Below are 21,999 nucleotides of genomic sequence, written 5' to 3'. Positions count from 1 at the left end.
GTCACACACTTGGGCTCCAACTGCCCCTGGCATGAGCACACCTCAGGCAGTTTTATTCTCTGCCTCTAAATAAGCTCTGTGTATAAGAGGACTCTGGCTCCTGAGTGTCAGGAATGGAAGAACTCTGTACCATCCCTGTGCAAGCAATTCCATGGAGCCATGGGTCCCATCAAACCTCACAGGGCTGCTGTGAGGATTAAGAGGATTAATGGATGTAAAAGCACATGGAACAGTGCCTGGCATATAACAAGTGCTTTATACAATTACAGTACTGAGTTATTACAATACAGCTATTACAACAATAATGAGTCCCTCCTGTTGCTCGGCCCTGGTCCTAGAAGTGCAACCCTGAAAAAGTTATTTAATCTCTTCAAGCCTGTTTCTTTATCTTTAAAACAAGGACAGTACCATACCCATAAGTGGCTGTGAGTGTCAAATAAGATAATACATGTAAAGTGCTTGGTACAGTACTGGTAAATAGCACTCAATGAAATGGTAGCCATTGTTAACTCAGTGGCCCCAGCACAGAGGGAAGAAGCAGTGTCTCTTAAATGCTATTAGATCACTGGATGGGAACTTTCTAGTCACCACTATTAGCTTGCCTGGCATGTAATAAATAACAGCTAGTAGAATAGGAAAGAGATGAAGAAGAAATTAGTCCATCACTACCAACACACTGCAACTTTCTGAAAAGAAAAATCATAATAATGGCAATTACTATATGCCAGGCTTGTTCTAAGAGTTTACACTTTTATTTCACTAAAACTTCCCAACATGCCTACAAAGTATGTGCCATGATCATCTCTGCTTTAGACATGAGGAAAACTGAGACATAAAGCAGCTACAAAACTTCCTCTATCTGGGCCTGTAGCACAGACAGAATTCAGAGACGTGCTGGCTCCAGTCCATGCTCTTAACCACTAGGCTGTACTCTGAAAACAAGTGATGATGAAAGCTGCTTCTATTCAGGCAATGTCTGGGAACATCTGCCTGAAAACTAGAGAACTGGAACACCAGTTCATGGGTGGTAACAAATTATTTCAGCAGCAAAGGTATAAGCCCCATGGATTCTGAAGTTCTTGCACAACTCTGATCTCTGTGGGTTCAGAGCCCCCCCCCCACCGCCCACAAGCAAGCATTCAAGGAGAATGTGTTTATCAAGACAGACCACTAAATGCCATGCCTTCCAGTGACCTCTAACTCTGCCATATCCTCTCTGAGTCCCATCAAAATGTTCCTGTTACTTCACTCCCCCCTCAGTACTTTCTCTACAAAACCTGATTGTAAGTAACACAACCATATATACAAAACATACTCTGAAACACCCCACCCGTGAATTTCCCTTCTCACTCTGACCTCCTCCCTCTTCTTTCTCTACTCAGATAAAGAAAGGGTAACAGAGGGGACAGAGAGTAGTTAGGGGCAGGAATTAATCCAACCAGGATCCCCATCCCCTTGTGCTTTTGTTTCTGCCACACATATGCTTACCCGCTGTATGTATGGCACCATGTAGGACTGGGAAGTCAGCAGTAAGATGCACTGCTCCCTAACTGGGAAAAGCTTACATTCCAGCAGGAGAGACAAGTACACAAAAACTGATTTTAGAAGGAAAAAGTAAAATAATTGCTACCAAAAAGAGAGAGAGACAGAGAAACGGAGAGGGAATGAGAGAGAGACAAAGAGAGGAGGGAGAAATTGATGGTTGGGAGGCTTAAAAAAGAGTTCATAGAAGAGACGGCAATGGAGTTGAAATGTTAAGAATGGTTTGAACCAGTGGAAAAGGCAGGGAGCCCTGTGGGCAAAGAAAGCATGAACAAAAGTCCTGGAGGGCAAAGTGTAGGGCAAAAGTGAGGAAAAAATAATCATTTAACTGGAGCGTGAAGTTAAGGATGAGAGACAAGGCAGGCTCATCTCCAGACCGTAAAGGAGGGTGCCTTGAAAACCAAGTCACGAAGCTGAGAATGTCTTCAGTCAGCAACTGGGAATCACTGAGGAGGGAAACGAGAACTGTGCACTAGGAAAATAAACCTATGATTCCATCTTTACCTCTCACCCTATCCTGGCTATAACGTCCTCCTGGTCATCTTGACTCACCCAGGCTGGGACGGGCACTTGTTTTATTCCCACACTATAATACACATACCACAATCATCAAATTTACAAACTTTTATAATATGGGTTAATGTCAAAGATTAAATACTTGAAGCCATGAAGTATATCATTACTTTTTTTTTATTCCTAGCACTTAGCATAACATCTAATCCAGTGTATCTCAAAGCCTACATATTAGACTCATCCAGAAAGCTCTAAGAAAAATACTGACGCTCAAACACCACCCTAGACCAATGACATCAGAATTTCTGGAAGGGGGTACCTAAGTTCTGATGTATTTTAAAAGCTTACCCATGACTCTAATGTGTGACCAGGTTGAGAACTAATGATTTAAATCATAGCAGGTTCTCAATAAATGTTAATAAATTGGATGGATGGATGGATGGATGGATAGAAGGATGGATAGTGATGGAGGGACAAACTAGGAGGAAGAAACAGGGCTATTTCAAAAAGGTACTAAGACATCCCGTTCATGTCAAAGGGGATAGGGAAAAAATTGATCTCTACTACTTCTCCACCAACTAATAAACTAATTTCTGACTTCACAGATTTTTAAAAATAAAATTAGAGCAACACAAAGACAGTATTTTTTCAAGTATTTTTTCCCTTGGCTAGGGAAAGCCTCCCATCCTTCTTCCCCTGCACCACTGTGCACCAGTAGGCATGGGTGTGTGTGGGCTCCCATGTAAATGCAAACAACTGCTTTTATTTTTTTCCTTTCCCAAAATATATACGATACCTGTCATCCAGTTCAATCCTTTTCATACTATGAAGGTGCAAAACAGCTAATATTATTGCTACAAGAAATATTACTGCACAGCAAACCCCTACGCTGATATAAAATACACGTGTAGAAGTGGTTGGAGCTGCATGTACAGGATCATCTGAAATAAAAATGAACAGCACATTAAGCTTTTTAAACAAATATCATCAATTGCTTTGTGACCTAATATACACAATGAGTACCCTGTTCTTTGTAAAAGATTTTCATTTCATGTGTCCATTCTTTGATAAGATCAGTTACCAGTAGCATGTTGATGTAAATTCACACAATTTAAAAAGTGTTTTTGTTGTAGTAAAAGAGGGATTTTAAATAGAACTTTTGGTTAATGAGTAAAATTTACAAGTGGTATACATATAATAAAACATCTATAGCAGTGCTGTCCAATAGGGGAATGCTCTATGGGGTGCATTCCAATACAGCAGCCACTGGCCACCTGTGGCTATTAAGCACTTGAAATGTAGCTAGTACAATGGAGGAACTGAAGTTTTAATTTTATTTCATTTCAATTAATTTAATGTTAAACAGCCACACGTGGCTAGTAATTACCATACTGGACAGCAAGCTCTACAGACCCTTCCTCAACAGTGACACCTGGTACGGAGAGATCAGACATCTTTGTTGCCGATGACCACTAACTCACAGGGGGAGGGATATACAGTAGAGCGACCCACAGGTAAAACAAACAAACAAACCTTTCATCTTTTTCACTTGAGAGTAACAGAAATTATTTTGCTAATCTGTTTTTAAAGATAAAAGCAGGAAAACAAGACTATACTCATGAAATAAAATAACAGTCACCTTAATACTATGCAAAAAGAAAGAAAGCCTCAGCAATAGGGGAAATAATTCAAAGACACAGAGACACATGTATATACATACACACAGAAACAACTGAGAAAGAGACACAGAAACAAAGATCTGCATGATAAGAGCAAGCAGAATGGAAGACAGAGAAATAGAAACAGAACTGGTGTAACTGGAGATTCATGTAAGTTTTGATGAGTACTCACATCAGAATTCTAGTGAAGAATTTGGATTTTATCCTAAATGATATAGGAAGTCACTGCAAGGCTTCAACCAAAGGAATGATACACATGATCATACTTGAAAATAAAAGAAACAAAGATGACTCTGCATGCTGTATAAAGAATACTGTGGGGAGGAGCAAAAGCAGAAGCAGGAACAAATCATGTTACTACAGCAGTCCAAGAAAGAGAGAGCAGTGGCTTGGACAAGAGTGTTATGGTGAAGGTGAGAAGTTCATGGATTGGGAAGCAGAGTCAACAGAGTTTGCTAATGGACTGAACTGGGGTAGAAAGAAAAAGAGGAAGCAAAGCTTTGGCTTAAAGAATGAGGTGGATAAGGTACCTTTACAAGCAGAAAAAAGAAGCAGGTTGGGGAAACAGAGAATCAAGAGTTTTGTTTTGTCCAAGAGTACCTAGTACACATCTACATGGAGATGTCAAATTGACAGAAATACAAATGTGGAGTTACGGGGATAGGTCAGGACAAAAGATAAAAGTCATAGCTTTCAAAAACTTAAAAATAAGATTGCTTTCCAAAAGTTAAACTTTGAATCAACAAATAATAAACCAGAACAGATCAATGCAGAGAGACCGAATGGCTTCTAGGGCAGCTAGACTTGACAGCAGCCTGAATGAAGGTATGAATTTCCTTAAGAATGCCACAGGCCGTTCAACCTTGAAGGGGTGGGAAAGGAAGGTCCCAAAGGCTGATGTTGGCAGTATCCATCTCAGCACACTCCAAGGCAGAGGAGAGGGTACCGCTCTGCTGGGCAGGTCCCCAAATGCGCCCCGCCTGACTACCTCCAAATTCCAAGGCTTGTGTATGCACTGTTCCCATTCCCTCACTTTGACATTTCACCTGCCACCACCTAGTCACCCTTCAGGTCTCAGACGAGATGCCACCCTCCTCAGGAAGCTCACCCTCATTCCCAGAGGAGGTTGCTTGCCCCTCTCCTCAGGATTTCCAAAGCCCCTTGTGCTGGCCTCGTCACAGCCTGCCACAAGATACTGTTGTCACTGGTACTGCAACTCCATTTCCTCTGCTACATTAGAAACCCATGGGGGCTTACAGAGTCTGCTTTGTTCAGTTTAATCCTCTGCCTCAATCATACCACCTGGCACATCATAGCCTCTCAGTAAACGTTAGATGGATGAATACACAGAAAGGGAGCGGAGGAGAGAGGGAGCAATGAAGAGGCAGACAGAGACCAAGGATACGCAATACTGTATTCTGCTTGTCAGAAATAATAACCCTACTAGCATAAAAGAAACAGATAAAATCACCAGAATTTTACAAGTAAAGTTGGAGAGCAGCAATATTTTAAAAAATAGTTTTATTTTCTTCTCAAAGACAAATCCAAATGAAATATTTCTAAAAGGCAGACAAATCTCATATTATTTTACCTTCAAAAATGGTCTACTTTGAGACAACCAGATGCTTTGTGTCTCTTGAGGCGATAAAAAAGATAAAATAGGAAGCACATACTACCATCTATGAATTATTCTAGCCAAAAGAGTTGGTTCTCAACCTAACGAAGTACAAAATCTAACTACCAGTTTAGAAGAGAGAAAAACATGTTAAATGACAAAATGCAGATGTGGAAAATTCTATGAGACAAATGACTCAATTTCTTCAACAAATAAATGACATTGAAGGGAAGGGGGTGGTTTCTGATTAATATAAAATACATGTCAACCAAATACAGTGTGTGTAGGCTTCATTTGGATCCTGATTCAGGGAAGAAACTATACAAAGACAATTTTGAGACAATCAGGTTAATTTGAACATGGACTAGCTATCAGAAGATATTAAGGAGTTAATTTTGTTACATGTGATAAATCAAATACAAGTAAATAGGTGTTGGGTGATTGTGGCTTTTTTGATGGCCTTTTAAAAAGTTACCTACCCTGAAACATTTATGGGGTGAAATGATATGATGCCTAGGATGTGCTTTAAAGTACTACTCTATCCTTCCCCACCCACGCACCCAACTGAAAAAGGAGGAAGGAATCAACGGTACAGGACTGGCAAATGTTGATCATTACTGAAGCAGGGTGATGGTCACATGGGGGTTCATCAAAACATTCTCTTGACTTCTGCATACTTGAAATTCCCTCCCCCGATTTTGTTTTAGTTTACTTCCATAAAAAGAAATCTAGTAACATTTTAAGATACTGCTATTAAATTCAGGAAGAGTAAGAGTTAATAATGTATTTATGTCAGAAAAGGAAAAAGAAGTCTAAGTTATACTACCTTACACAACCATTATCAAAAAATAAAAATCTCCTTCAAGTTTCTGCTCTGTAGGTTTAAACAATGTGGATATTTAAACCTGTATTTTCACCTGGATGAAACTAGCTGAGGGTTACCCAGGCCATGAATTAGATTTTCTATCCTTCTGTTAAACAGATGAAGATCTTACACATATTTCACGTTCATACTTTAATTATGACCATTTGAAATGATGATATAAATTCTTGCTTATAAAAGTTTTTTAGATCACATGAAATATGTATGAATTTTGCTTTACAAAATTTTCAATATTCTAATAGTTTCATCTGAACATACCAATCTACAAAACATCACTGAAATAAGCAGCATGGCGTCATTTAATCTTTTGACAAACTGGAAACCACAAAACATCCAAGCTACACAAAACCATGTTCATTTGCAATCCATCATTTTTCACCCCTAATGATGGAAAAAGATAATACAGTAACACTTACAAATAGTTCTGCTAGTGTTTTTGTCCAAGGATGAAGTTTTTACTTCTTCAAGTTCTGAATTAAAAAGGAGATAAAAGATGCTTTAGAAATTCTTTCTTTTCCGTGAAAATCCTTAAATACCAAATTATATTTTCTGAATTTTTTCTCACATAGCTTTATGTTCTAACAGAAGTCCCTGAACTAAGTAACAAGGTATTTGTTGCAAGATAATAAACATACAGATAGCTAGTAGGAAGAAGCTGCATAGCGCAGGGAGACCAGATCAGTGCTTTGTGACCACCTAGAGAGGTGGGATAGGGAGGGTGGGAGGGAGATGCAAGAGGGAGGGGATATGGGGATATATGTATACATACAGCTGATTCAGCTTGTTATACATCAGAAACTAACACAACATTGTAAAGCAATTATACTCCAATAAAGATGTTAAAAATATATATATATAATAAATGCTACATTACTATTCTGATAATCATCACTATATTCATCAATCAATAGTCTATGCCTATATTAGCCAATGGGTATTACTTACAGATAGATACTCAATGAAAAAGGGTTTTTGTGGTCAAGAAGTCTGGGGAAAGCTACATACTATAACCTCTGTGTAGGTTCACAGTGCACATTAGCAGAGTGCAAAGGCTCTGAGGAGTTTGAGAGTAACAAAACCTGTCTGATCCAATAATTTACACCCTCATAAAGGAACATTTTCTTCCCAGTAACACCCATTAACATATACAGTACATGTATGTTTTCTGTGGCAGACAGTTTTCAAAATGTAGTAAGCTGGAAAATCATATAAATATATTAGGATCACATATTAAAGAGTCATGAATGTAAACTGGATGATTAGGGTGGCCAGAAGTATGACCATCAAATAAAAAGGGTGGTACTATATTAAACTTAAGTCTAAAACAGAATAGAAAATTACATCAACTGTTAATTTTCATGTACATATTAAAGAAAATGGAGAAGGTATGGGATTATTCTGAATATCGGCTAATCATTAACCTTAGTGGGCTCCACAGACCCCATCACACTTGACCAACATTCTGTCTTTAAGCACTAACAGGTGAAGCGCCGTGGTACAGGCAGCGCCACCTCCCTAGGGGCCAGGAACCACCTATTCTGCATTCCTCACTGACTGCCTATGCACGCTTAGGTGACCACTCCAGGTCCCAGTCTCCTCATATTATATAACAACTAGGTTGAACTAGTGTCTCTGAAGTCTTCTTTGGCTTTAAAATTACATGAAGGTATAACTGGATATGTAAGAACTGACAAATGTATCAAAACACCAAAGCTAACATGGGACTAACTTTTCATTTTAAAAATGTCCATTCTGACGAGATCACGCATTCAGGGTGGTGTGGCCATAGACTAAAAATGTCCATTCTGCATAAAGAAGTGCTGAAAATACATGTGCATGCACACACACACACGCACACACACACCACACACATAATGGAACACCATTTAGCCATAAAAAATAAGGAAATCCTGCCATTTGCAACAACATGGATAGACTTTGAGGGTCTTATACTAAGTGAAATAAGTCAGACAGAGAAAGACTATGAGATATTCTATGATCTCACTTATATGTATATAGAATCTAAAGAATCAATTTTTTTTTTTAATCGTAAGAAAAGAGATCAGATTTGTTATTATCAGAGGCAGGAGGGAGGAGGAACTGGAGGAGGTAGTCAAAAGGTACAAACTTCCAGTTATAAGATAAACACTAGGGATATAACGTACAGCACGGTGTACTTTATATGTTATTTAACACAATATGTTAACTGTATGATATATGTGAGAGTTGTTAAGAAAGTAAATCCTAAGAGGTCTCATCACAAGGAAAAAATTTTTTTATTTTTTTGCTCTCTCTTTCTATTGTATCCATATGAAATGATGGATGCTAAGTAAATTTACTGTGATAATCATTTCACAATGTATGTAAATCAAACCATTATGCTGTACACCTTAAACTTATACAGTGATGTATGTTAATTATATCTCAATAAAACTGGGAAAAATATACATGGAGAGTAACTGTTTGCTTTATATTTACTCTAATTAAAAGATTAAATTAGAGCTTAATAAATGCCCATTCTAATGCAGTACAGCTTTTTTACTGGCATGTTATCTGGACATTAGCCATTATAACTCATGTGCTGGCCTCAGGCGTTCTCATAACACTCAGCACTAACTTTGACTAGAAAATGTGTTAAGAGACAGTCTGCCAAAGAAGCCAAAGAAGCAAGAGCACGGGTTTGCAACCCAGCTCCACAACTTAGCTGTCCGGCCTTGGCAAGTTGGTTGGATTCTCTGAGCCTCAGCTTGCTCCTCAGAAAATGGAGATAATGAGAGAACCTACTGCCTAGGGCTGCTATAAGCATTAAATGGGTTTAATGTGTGTAAAGCACTTGGAACACAGTAAGCACTCAGCAAGTTTAGAGGGGTTTTCTTTAGCTTTTTTTTTCCCCTATCTTAGATACTAACCAGCTCTACCAATGTGACTTTGTAAATTCAGGTCACTTTAATCTCTCTGGAACTTAAAGTGAGTGGGTTGGACTAGATAACCTTTAAGGAGAATTCTAAAATTCTTTGATCTATGACCTAGCATGCTGAAGCTCTTTCATATCCACTGTAATTTCTTGAGCAACAGATTATTCAAAACCAAAAACTACCAACATGTATTAAGTACCCACATATGGTATTCTAAGTTTCAGGTGATTAGTTAGCTTCAATTAATCTAAAATCAACCAACCAACCAATCTCTTGAAACAGGTTATTATGCCATTTTACAGATGAAAAAAACTGAGACTTAGGTTAAGAAACCTGTTCCTATTATCCTGTCAAGAGCAGAGCTGTAATTCTAATGCAGGTCTTTCTGGCCCCAGGGCAATTCTTCTACATAATGGTAATTCATAAAGGAAACATAGTTAACACCCCATTACTCAGGGGTCCCTATCAAAATTACCTGATTTCTTTACCTCTTCAGCCACTAGTGCTATTTCACATTCCTAAAGGAAAACGTCCTTAGCAATTCTGATCAAAATTTTGAGAAAGCAGGAAGTAAGTGGGGCCTGAATGAGATTCCTGGCTACAAGCTATCTAGGTGATTATTTTGGAATTTCATCAGTCAGTGCTCTGTTTTCTCACTTGCAACTATAATCAAGATTTGATCACAAATCTGTAAAAAGATGACAAAATCTATTTTTGACCTTCTCACATCTATATAAAACACATACTTTGGTAAATAAATTCCTTACTTTTGTAGCACATTTTCCTTCGTTTAAAATTTAAGACTGTAAAGTTTTTTGAAGAATTTACTGTCAAGTTGAGCTGCATTAGTATCATAACCTCAGAATCTACTTTGCCAGTACAGGAAAGCTCGACCCGAAACACTGTTTAAAAAAGAAAAAATATTTTAATTTTCTAAAAATCAACATTAATGCCCATTGAATAATTTAGAATTTATTTTTTTTTCAATAAAACTGCAAATAATACATTTACATAACATACTAAGCAGAAACTTTCAGAGAACTTATCTTTAGACTACACAGCTTTGGACATTAAGTACTTCATTCATTACAGATATAAAAGTTAGCATTAAAGAACAAACCAAGACATAAAGGAAGAGAATTATTTTCAAATTTGCTCATGATTTTTAATATATCAATTTGTCTCATAAGTTCTCTTATTATAATAAAGCTACAGAATCATAAGGCAAACCCTACTACCTCATCAGTCACAATCAACAGTAATAACAAAAATTACTTGATAAAAAAGGAAAGACAATTCAACACCAAAATGCAATTATGTATTATTCTTAATGAAGAGATTAAAAATAAACCTGTAAATGAAACTGATAAATTCTCAACTATGAATTAAAAAGAAAAAAAAAAACCTTTCTAAACAGAAACTGGCTTTTAATCAATTAATGTAAGCAAAGGGGTAACAGACTTTGGTGCACTTTTTTTTTTTTTTCAATCTTTCAGTTTAAGACTCTTTTTCTACAAATTTAGAATACATCATTCTACCATCTACATCAGCATATGAACAATATGGGCATTTTTAAATTTCTTTACTGGCCCATAAAAATTAGCCAGCCTTCCCATGTTTTCTTAAAGCTTGGATTAATGAATGTCACTAATAACAGTGAGTAAGACTGTCAAAAAAGTTCCATAACACTGGGGCTTATACTGTCAAGTTTAAAAATTTTTCGTTTTCTTTAAATCTCACATCTTCAGAAGCCTCTCTCAAAAGGCTGGCTCAAAAGTAGTTAAATTGGTGTAAATATGACACTTAAATGATTTACTCAGACATGTCCTGAGTGCTTATCCTGTTCCAGATGTTATGCTAGGCACCCAGGGTAGATAGCTGAAAAAGACAGCTCCTGCCCTCAGGGTGGCACAGGCTAGAAGGAGAAAGAAAGAATTACAAGATAATGTGATCAGTTCAAAACAGTTAAATACAGAAGAGTTAACAAATGGAGGGAGAGGAGGCAGGAAAAGGAGAGTACAGATTTTGAGTCTTGCAGAATATTTAGTATGAATAGAAATTCACAAGCAGGAAAGATGAAAAAATGGTTCCAAATACAGAGACCAGCTTGTGCAAAGGCATGGCTCTGAGAACTACATGTAGCATGGCACTGCTGGAACACTGGAGCAAATGCAGCAGTAAGGTTTAGACAGGCAGGCAGGGGCAGATGTAAACACAGCACACTGGCTGGGGAGTGTGCAATGTACTCAGCTGACTGGGGTGGGGGCACTGAGGGGCTTGATATCACATGGTCGGAAGTGAGTGTTCGGCAGTTATCAGGGCTGCAGTGTGGGAACTAACAGAAGAGAAACAAGACCAGACAAAGGGACCCAGCTGGGGGCCAACAATGCATATAAGGAGATAGAGAAGAGCTGAGTGCAGACAGTTCTGGAAGGGTTGGAAAAGAGGAAATGGTTTAAACAGTCCAAATAACCCCTATTTAAAAAAATTACTTTTCAAAGTACTTATGCATCTGATACCTACGTGTGTGCGTAGAATACTACATTATCAGTAGTTTAACTGTTCTTTGAGAGTACATGGGACACAGTTAAAAACAGTATGTTAAACTCTGTCACTGAGACTCACCTGATAAAGTGCGTGGAACTTCCCCCTGAGCAGAAATGTTGACCTGGGGCATGTCCATAGCCACAAAATTGTCTACTTGGAATCCCAGCTTATATTCAACCTGTAAAATGGAGAAATAAACAAACTGGATCCATCATAACAGAAAAGGCACCAACAGCTTGACCTCACTGATTTAGGTCATTAACTAATGAATGCATGAGCCTTTCATAAGAACAAATAATCTAGCTATTTTTTAAAAAGTCCAAATTGTCAGAAACAGTGCTAGGAATGTTCCTTTTGTTTTAAACAGTTGGAAGAAACCAAGCCAGGGAAGTTGAATATATGCAAAGTAGCTAGAGTGGGAATCCAGCTCAGCTGCGTCTGATTCTAAGACTTTTCCCCACCAGACTGCATTGCCTCTTACATGACCCATTAGATTACTGTCTTGGGGGTGTGTTTATTTTTTTCTTCCAGTTTTATTGAGATATAATTGACATATATCACTATATAAGTTTAAAACGGTTACAGCATAATGATTTGACTTACATACATAATGAAATGCTTATCACCATAAGTTTAGGGAACATCTATCATCTCATATAGATACAAAATTAAAGAAATAGAAAAAAATTTTTCCTTGTGATAAGAACTCTTAGAATTTACTCTCTTAACAAGGTTCATATATAACATACAGCATTGTTAATTCTATTTATAAGGTTGTACATTATATCCCTAGCACTTATTTATCTTATAACTGGAAGTTTGTAGTACCTTTTCATTGCCTTCATCCAATTCCCCCTGCCCACCTCCTCTGGTAACCACAAATCTGATCTCTTTTTCTATGTGTTTCTTTGTATGTTTGTTTGTTTTTGAAGTATAAGTGACCTACAACGCTATATTAGTTCCATTTATGCAACAGTGATTTTTCTATACATTTCAAAATGATCACCAAAATAAGTCTAGTTACAATACATCACCACAAAGATATTGTTTAGTTATTGACTATACTGCCCACACTGTAAATTTCATATCCTTGACTCTTTTATTTTGCAACTGGAAGTCTGCACCTCTTAATCTCCCTCATCTATCTCTTTCGTCCCCCTCTACCCTAACTCCTCTGGTAACCATCTGCTTGTTCTCTGTATTTATGACTCGGTTTCTGTCTTGTTATGTTTGTGCATTTGTTCCTAGGAATTTTCAATTGGATAAAAATTCAATCCAGTAAGCCACCCTCTATTTCATGCTCAGAACAGTACCCCCACTCTCCTGTACAATCTGCCATCTAGGATTCAGAAATTCTGCTGAGGACTACAGCCACTGACAGAGAAGCCCTGGAGAGGCAGAAAGATATGAAGAGCCAAGGGGCTGAGATGTATAATTTACAGACCATGACTAGTCACCAATGTCTTCTCTATTTGATAAAAGCCAAGCTCTGAGGGCCTGCATGTGACTGGGACGAAGGTCTATTCTACAGACCCACTCACCTCACAAGCAGATTCCAAGGTACAAATTTCTCATAGAATATCTAAGCCACATTCTCTAGTCCAGCTTTCACCACTGAGAAAGTTTATGTTTGGATGCCCATCTAACCTCTGGATCTATTTCTCAAGTGATTCAGAATCAGGAAAGGAAGAGGGGTGACTAGGAAGATGTCCTGGGAACACCAATATTCTCTATCAATACCTGGCCTACACAGGTGGCTCAATAGAACCAATCAGCATCAATCAATAAATATATCCTGTTGCTAGAGAGATGTTCATGAAAGAAAGAGTTCAAAGTGCAAAGCAATAGGTGAAATTCAGAATGGCTGCCACCTTCAAGACCTTCAGTGAGGCCTTATATTTCACACTACTCTTTGTCCTGCCCTTGGGGACTCAATAAGAATGGTACCCCTCTCCCATTCAGTGGTCACAAGGGCTTTTTGGTGGAGGCTGGGACTGGCAGAAGCCAAAGGGCAGTGGGTTAGGAAAACAGTAGTAGAAAAGAGGTCCAAGAAACCGTGCTTCAAGAAACTTAACTAGGAAGAATGTAATCAGGTAATGGTGGGGAGCAGGGCTGGGGATGGGTGGTGGGGTAGATTTCAAAGCCCTTCTTTCTTCTTTTTTCAATGGAAGATACTCAAATATGTTTATATGCTAATGAAAAAAGCCAACAAAAAAAGACTTAACAAAGAGGAAACAGGGAAAGAGTAATCTTCCAGATTATAAAAGAAAGGATGGACACCTGAGTATTAACTGGGTCAGGAGGTGTTTAAACCATGGATAAGAAGGGCTCAATCCAATGACTGTAACTCCCCCTCTGGGTTTCTCTTTTCACACGCTACTTGAAAGTCCCAGAACGCTGTAGGGAGTATGCAAATATTAAAGTACTGCTTTACAGTTAAGATAGGTATACAAACAATTGTTGAAGGCTGTATTCGGTAAGTGCCACGTTCACAACAAAGGGAATGTTCTTGCTGCTGCACATCAGTGACTTAGTGGCACCTTGGCTAGAAGTGTTCCCTCTCATCTTAGCAGGCCAAAATACCATCACTGCCACTAGGGGGTGAGAGAGAGCTGCAGCCCAGAAAGTCTGGGCCCAGAATGGGCAGGCTTTCCCAGCAACACTCATTGACTAACATTAAGAGAATGCATTGACTATATCCCTATACCCATGCTACCTCTAAACAGGGCAATACATGAAGGGCAAGTGCATGAAAAAAAAATTAAGCACAGTCAGCAAGAACTGGATTAGAACCATGAGACTGTGTGACCATTAGGTAAATTACTAACTTTTCCGAGTTTCAGTTTTTATAAAATGAGGCTAGTATAACCATGTTATGAAGATCAAATAAAATAATTAAGATGACACACCTGTCAGTCTGGCACAGGCCCCCTTTAATAAACGCAGACCCCAGTGGCATCAGCAATCATTCCAGAGTAGCTACCCTAGGCCCTGCTGCACTTCCCCGTAAGCACCAGCCTACTGACCCCAGAGATTCTGACACAAGCTTTCCTATGCCCTGCCAAGAACAATACTGCTGCCCTTCTGTTTTGTCCCCCATCTTGGGAACGCCACTATTCTAAACAGCCTCCCATACTCTCAGCCTCTTCACAAGTGTCTTCCCCACCTTCTCCCCCAGACTGGCTTTCCTAACCCTCAACCCTCAGGGCCTAGACAGTAGGGTCAGCATTCTTTCAGAATCATTAGGTCCTACACACCCCTTCCTCATGCCAAACCCCCTATACTCTGAAGCTCCCAACTTCTACTCATAACGGATATTTCTCACGCCAACATCATCAGTGACACACAGGGACTCTGCAGAGGCCTGGGCGCTTGGCTCACTCTGTCTCCTGCCATCTTCCTGATGGCTTCAATATTAACATTCAGTATTCCTATGTACTGAAGAATTGCCCCATAACCAAAACAAATGCAAAAATCCCACTCTATCAAAGATCCCATCATAACATCTGATTCCTATAAAACCGGTTCTTTGTCTACAACACTCTGATTCAACCAACATTTATGAAGCACATTTGTAAGCCAAGGGCTATGCTCATAGTTGGGATGCAATAGCCAGTAAAGCTATTTCCATCCTCTCCAGCCTAGCTAGTGACCTGGTTTCACTTTCCCACAGACTGTGCCCCAAAGAAGACTAGTTACCGACACAGTCGTTTTGCCATCAGGACTCTGACCACCTCTCACTCTACTTCTGCTGCCCAGCACTGCTGGGGGAAATCACACCTGGAAGAGAAAGTTGCTACGACACAAAGATGATCCCCAGCTTCAGGGTAGGCCGTTAATTCTGCTCAGCAATCCCTTCCCCACTCACCCCTCTCTCCCTAGTCTTCTCACTCCAAATCTCACAGGATCCACAGCTTCACCACCTGCTGCCCTCCCCACTTCCCTTCTCTCGAACAATGCTCATGTCCCCTGCGGCTGGCACACAGGAACCCCCTTTCTGCCTTTCTTTTCAGCTCCAGGCAGATCTGTTTAGAACACTCAACCTTTGCGCACCAGTCCCAAGGAGAGATCTGTTCTCCTCTCCAAATGATAAACCCTTCTCTCCTAGTACACTAGTTCTAGCCCACTTCACCATTGATGGGATTTTGTATCATCAACTCATCTCTCTCACTCTCCTATATCTTCATTTTCTCCCATATGCCCAATTACCTACTAGTCATATCTACCTAATAATCTTACAGCTCTCAAATGTGGCAGATTCAAAACCAAACTTATTATGCTTCCCCACACTTGCTGTCTCCTTTATTCTAGGTCTCAGTTATTGCAAGCAGAGGCACAGCTAGTCAGGGACCAGAACCCCTGGGGCAGCAGATAAAGCCAGCGGCAAACAGGGTCAAAGGCCTTATCTGCAGTGCTAAGGGCGGGAACAAGACTAGCTCTGGAGAGTCTCAGTGCAGCCAGGGGTTGGGGGCAGAGAAGGGCAGGAGGGAGAGAAGTAAGCTTGTGAGTGGAGCTGGGTAGAGTCAGGGGCATGGAGAGAGGTGGTGAACGGGCTGAGTAAGATTTCTGAAAAGCCCAAACCTTTGGCCAAGAGCAGCCTGGAACACTAAGAAGTGTGAAAGCACCATGCCTGTCCTTTGCTTCCTCCCTTTTTGATGCTCTCTGCCTAAACGTGAAAGGCATTCCAAAGCAGTTCTCTTCTCCCTCTGGAACCTTCAGAATATAAAATTTTAAATTGCAGTTTCTGGGGTTAGAAACTGCCCATTATTAAAGGCCAGTTTTTTCCTATTTTGGCATGTATCGCTCTATATCGAATCTCACTTGCCAATGACCCTTTGAAGAAACAGATCTGCTCTAAAGCTAACATTTATAATCTACTGGAACAAAGGAAATCTGAACAGCAGTTGTTTATCAGAAAAAAGAATGAGCCAAAATACTTCAGAAAAGAAACTAGAGAAAATATAAATATTTGAATAAGCTAAGAAATAAACATTTTTGGTTATCTTCCCTTACTTGGAAACAAATGGCAATTGCAAAGAGGCAGCTGCTGAGTAAAGCCACTTCCTTTTGGAACACAGTACAGATTTAAAGTGAATACACTTGCCTACAGCCAAATAGGCTTTTAATTCCTCTGAAATTACCAGAAGTGCTGCATTTCTCATAGAAACCCCACTCTGCAGGCGATACAGCAGGCTGAGCCCCAGGGCTGCTGTAGGAACTCTGGACAAGTTCCCTGCAGACCCTCCTGACAATGATGAATTCCTGAAACCAGATATCAGCTATGGGATGGGAGTGAGTGGTGATTGTATTCTGCTACATTTTGGTATATTTTTGCCTTTCAGCTATCTAAAATATCTACTGACACTTAACAGATGCAGTTGCATGTTTTTTTCTGGATATTGGAGAATGTTCTGAAATACAGAAGAAACTAATTATTTCTTAAAGCCACCAGTAGTCTTTTTTTTTTTCTTTTTGAGTGTGTGGCCTTGTGAAAGACAAGCAACACCAGAGTTCTCATCCCATCTGGAAATGCAATTAACCCATCACATTTACCAACCACTCACTAAGGCAGTGTGACACAATGTCATGAATAAGACACAGCTCCAGCCTCTGAGAAGACCACAACCTGTTTGGCAAGATAAAACAGAATCACGTATACACTGGAGAACACTATTATCAAAAGCTCTGATGTGTTAAAACTAATGTTAAAATATCTACAATGTGAAGTGAAATACCAAGAAGCCTGGAGATCTCTGGAAGCAAATACCTCATCTTCTGGCAATTCTTAAAAAGCAAGAACTACAAAGTGCTGGAGCCTGGGAGCCATGGCCCTCCTTCTGAAAGTTCCTGATTGCATCCCAGAGCCAACATGATCAGGTGAAGAACTCTCCAACATGTCTCTCCTAGCCCCTTGCATGATTTTCCCATTTCAAAAAAATACACACACACACAGCCAGATGCTTATCTATGCACAGACTATCTTTAGAAGGGGAGACTAGAATCAGGTAACAGTGGTTGCCAATGGAAGGGGAACTAGGTGGCTAGATTGCTTGGGGATGGTACTAGGAAGGTGTAGGGGATTTATTTTTCACTGTATACCCCTATGCCTTTTGCATTTTGTACCATATGCATAAATGAAATACTCAAAAGATTAACTTTTAGGGCTTCCCTGGTGGCGCAGTGGTTGAGTCCGCCTGCCGATGCAGGGGACACGGGTTAGTGCCCCGGTCCAGGAAGATCCCACATGCCACGAGCGGCTGCGCCCATGAGCCATGGCCGCTGAGACTGCGCATCCGGAGCCTGTGCTCCACAACGGGAGAGGCCACAACAGTGAGAGGCCCGCGTACGGCAAAAACAAAAACAAAAAAAAGATTAACTTTTAAAATAGACAAACTTCAATTAAACAACTGTGCTAAAATCACCGAAGAGATTATGACCTAAAACTGGAATTAGGAGCTGCAACGGAAGCCGAACCTGAAATTAGATTTAACGTACACACGTTCCTTAGTTTTTTACTATAAAACATTTTAAGATATAACATGATTAGCACTTTCCTCTAAATTCTTACACCTGCTACAGATGAACTGTGAGATAAGTTCAGCTATATATTCAAACTATGAATTCCATTCATTTTTCCAAATTTATAACTTTATTCAGAGTGAAATATCTGGAAAATCCCAGGTGTGCAACTAGTTTGTCAACTAGCTTGTCAAGTGTACCCAACCTATGTTTTCACATTTCTAGATACAGGAATCCACCACTCCTAAAGCAGCACATTCTAACTTTGAAAAGCTCTAACTGTTCAGAAGTTCCCCATTTGTTGAGCTGTGCCCTGTGGCTTCTACCTGTGCATCTCTTCCATAGTCAGTTAAGGAATACCTGTAACTAACTACCAGGTGCTACACCAGGCACAAGGGACTCAGAAAAGGACAAAAGAGGTGCCTACCCTTAACATGCTCAGCACCTTGGAAGGAGACAGACAAGAAAATCAACTACTAAAATATTCTTAGAGTATGATAAGGGCTATGAGGGAGGAAAGAGAAGGTCACTGTGGGTACAGAAAAGGGCACCTGACATAGATGAAATAGAGGTGACACCAAGTGTAAGTTTTGAGATAAAAAGAGTTAATGAGGTAAAGAATGAGGAAAGGGCATTTCTAGCAGAGCAAACAGCAGCAATGTGACAGGGTTCAGGGCATTCCAGAAATTGCCAGACCCCCCCCCCAAAAAAAATGGCAGTAAACAATTAGCAGGAGGGCAGGCAGAAAAAGAAAAGGCAGGGATGAGATCATGAAGGCTCCCTAAGAAATAGAACTTTATTCTGATGGCAACCGAGAGCCCTAGGACAGCTTTGCAGGGGGTACAGCAAGAGGTCAGTCCAGAGGCAAGACCAGTTAGCAGACTATTTCTGTATCTAGTTAAGAAACAATGAAAGCCCAAACTAAGGATGAGGCATTAGTCTCGAGAGAGGTAGGAAACGAATTTAAGGTGTAATTATGAGCGAGAATAATCTGGACTGGGAAGGTGAAGGAGGAGTCTAGGATCCCTTCTAGGCTTCCGGCCTCGATGTGTAAATAAATGTGATGGCCTCCAACAAGTCAGGGAGCTTCTGCCTTATGAGGACTATCATACCAGCAAGAGCAGTCCAAATGTGCATTAATGATGGTATTTAATACCCGCCACAGAAGTAGTTTAGAAATGATGCTCTACAAGATAATGTGAAGAACATGAAAGTACAAAAGAGCTATACCAAGGCTCCTGCTAATCTAAAATGTATCCATGCCAACACTGCTTCCCGTTCAAACATATATATTCATCTGAGCCCCTTCTTCTATCTGCTCTCCTCCACTCCAATTTCCTCCTTGTGACAGGCTCCTAAAACTCCTCAGGCACCCACTATCAGCAGTCAGACCCCTGAAACTCACTCCAAATGAAAAAAAAAAAAAATTAGTGTATATTTTTAAAAATGAATGAAAATAGAATGTTTAATTCTGTTCAATTCTAACTGCCACATCCCACACTGCCTTTTTATTCATAAGTCACTACTCATACACTTGCCCAGAAAATATTCTCATGGTATATCAGCATTTTTTTCCCCAAGTGGGCCCAGAAACAATCACATCCTATTCAAAGTCAGCAGCTTACCCAGAATAGAATCTCTACTATTTCATTAGATTTTTCACTATTTTAAAATATATGTATTTTTTGTTTTCGTATTCATCAACATTAAAGATAGGAAAAGTAACAAAGGACTAACCATCAATTTTTTGAAGAATATAAAAAGCTTCTCTGCCTGAAAGATTCACAGAAACAATGGATCTCAGAGTTGCAAAGGAACTTAAATTTTAAGACTGCCACTCCACAATGTTTAAATTCCTTCTACAGCACTACCACCAAATGGCTACCCAGTGCAGATCACCTCTTCCAGTGAGAGGAAACAATCACACTGGCTAAAAGTGAAACCTAGTTCTAAACACAGGTGCAAAAATTAGTGGTTGAAAGGGTGTTGCGTTATGGGATTTTAATATATAATTTCAAATTATTTCCCCACGATTACCTGTTCATTATAAAGGAGAGAACTTTACAGTGGAGAAACCTGGTGAACTGTGTGATCACAGTTAACATCAACAGTAAGGGGACAAATTGACATCGTGTGCACTGTGGAGGACAGCAATGCTGTAGTGTTACCACCAAGGAGACATTCCGGAATCTAACCATAAGGAAACCTCAGAAACTCAAAATGAGGGACAGTCCACTGGCCTGTATGTTCCTAAATGTCAAAGTCAAGAAACACAAAGAAAGGCCACAGGAGAAAAAAGGGCTATAAAGAACATGATTGGGATAACTGATGAAATATGAGTTCTGTAGATTAGATAATAGTATTGTTTTAATATTAAGTTCCTAACCCCGTTCTTAGAAAATATACACTGATATATTTAGGAGTAAAGGGACACAATGCATGCAATTCACTTGCACACAGTGCAACGGAAAAAAGTATGTGTGCATGAGTGTGGGGAGAATGAGCGAATGAATGATAAAGTAAGTAAATGGAGCAAACCAGTAACAATTAATGAACCTGGGTAAAGGATACTCTTTGAGAATTCTTTGTACTGTTCTTATAATTTTCTCTATGTTTGAAATTATATCAAAATTAAAAGTTACCCACCCCAAATAATAATGTCACACAATGTTATATAAGAATACTGAAAAATGTGATAGCTGTTTCATTGAAGAGTCCAGGTGTCTACCCATTCAAACTAACAGACCTTAGATTAAAATGTCTCAGGTGAACCTTTTCTGAATTACCTATATGACTTATGCTGGCACTTCAGTATATCCAAGTTACCATCTACCATATGTTCTTAGTTCACATGAAATTTCTCTCTCTGTTTTTGCAGATTTCACCCTAAAGAGATCTATCCACTCCTAAAAGAACACCCCCCTATTTGGATACCCCAAGGCAATAATGTTGGACAGTTGAGGTGCTCTAGACAGCAAGGCACATATGCTTTACCCAGGATCCAAGCTAATTCAACTTTAATCACAGCATTCCTGCAGCTACGTTTTAATGCATGTATGTGTATGTGTGTACGTTTCTCTAATGTACATGTGAGTATATATAATAATGTGGATATATGCATATTTATATAATCATTTTTACTTATCTGACTGGCAAACAAATGTACTTAAATATTTAGCATTAAATGGTGAACTGAAAGAAGCACTCTTATTCACTTTGTAAGGAATGTTGGCTTATTGGTACCATCTTAAGAGAGGGAAGGGAGAACGAATTTGGTGATATCAATCAAAATTTTAATCATGCACAGTCTCTACCCAGTCATTTCACTTCCTGGTCACAACGTACTACTCAGAAATAATGCCAAAAGTACACAAAAATTTCTTAACAAATTAAGATGTTCTTAATGTATACATACATACTCATAAACATTCACACACATACATATTTTTTGTTTCTATATTCATCAATAATAAAGTTAGAAACAGCAACAAAAGATGAACTACCAATTGTTTTTACCATGGATTTTGCCTGCCAAATGAAGTGAAGAAACTATTTGTAATAGTGAAAGGAAACATTGTTTGAAACAGTAAAATGCTATTAAAAATCCATGCATCGGGCTTCCCTGGTGGCGCAGTGGTTGAGAGTCTGCCTGCCGATGCAGGGGACATGGGTTTGTGCCCCGGTCCGGGAAGATCCCACATGCCGCGGAGCAGCTGGGCCCGTGAGCCATGGCCGCTGAGCCTGTGCGTCCGGAGCCTCTGCTCCGCAACGGGAGAGGCCACAACA

At 39.5% G+C, this 21,999-nt stretch overlaps 1 protein-coding gene across 1 annotated transcript in view; it reads right to left on the bottom strand.

Moving 5' to 3' along the window:
• RYK (receptor like tyrosine kinase) overlaps positions 1-21,999 on the bottom strand; it is a 101,056-nt gene that overhangs the window by 47,786 nt on the left and 31,271 nt on the right. Inside the window, exons 3-6 of the mRNA XM_082840073.1 lie at positions 11,773-11,872; positions 9,915-10,049; positions 6,649-6,702; positions 2,852-2,996 (exon numbers count right to left, since the gene is read on the bottom strand). Coding sequence (XP_082696199.1) covers positions 2,852-2,996; positions 6,649-6,702; positions 9,915-10,049; positions 11,773-11,872 — 434 coding nt within the window. The remainder of the gene's footprint in view (positions 1-2,851; positions 2,997-6,648; positions 6,703-9,914; positions 10,050-11,772; positions 11,873-21,999) is intronic.

The sequence above is a fragment of the Leucopleurus acutus genome (assembly GCF_964270905.1).
Source record: "Leucopleurus acutus genome assembly, chromosome: 5".
NCBI classification, from domain to species: domain Eukaryota; kingdom Metazoa; phylum Chordata; class Mammalia; order Artiodactyla; family Delphinidae; genus Leucopleurus; species Leucopleurus acutus.
This window is presented reverse-complemented; position numbering and strand designations above follow the sequence as displayed.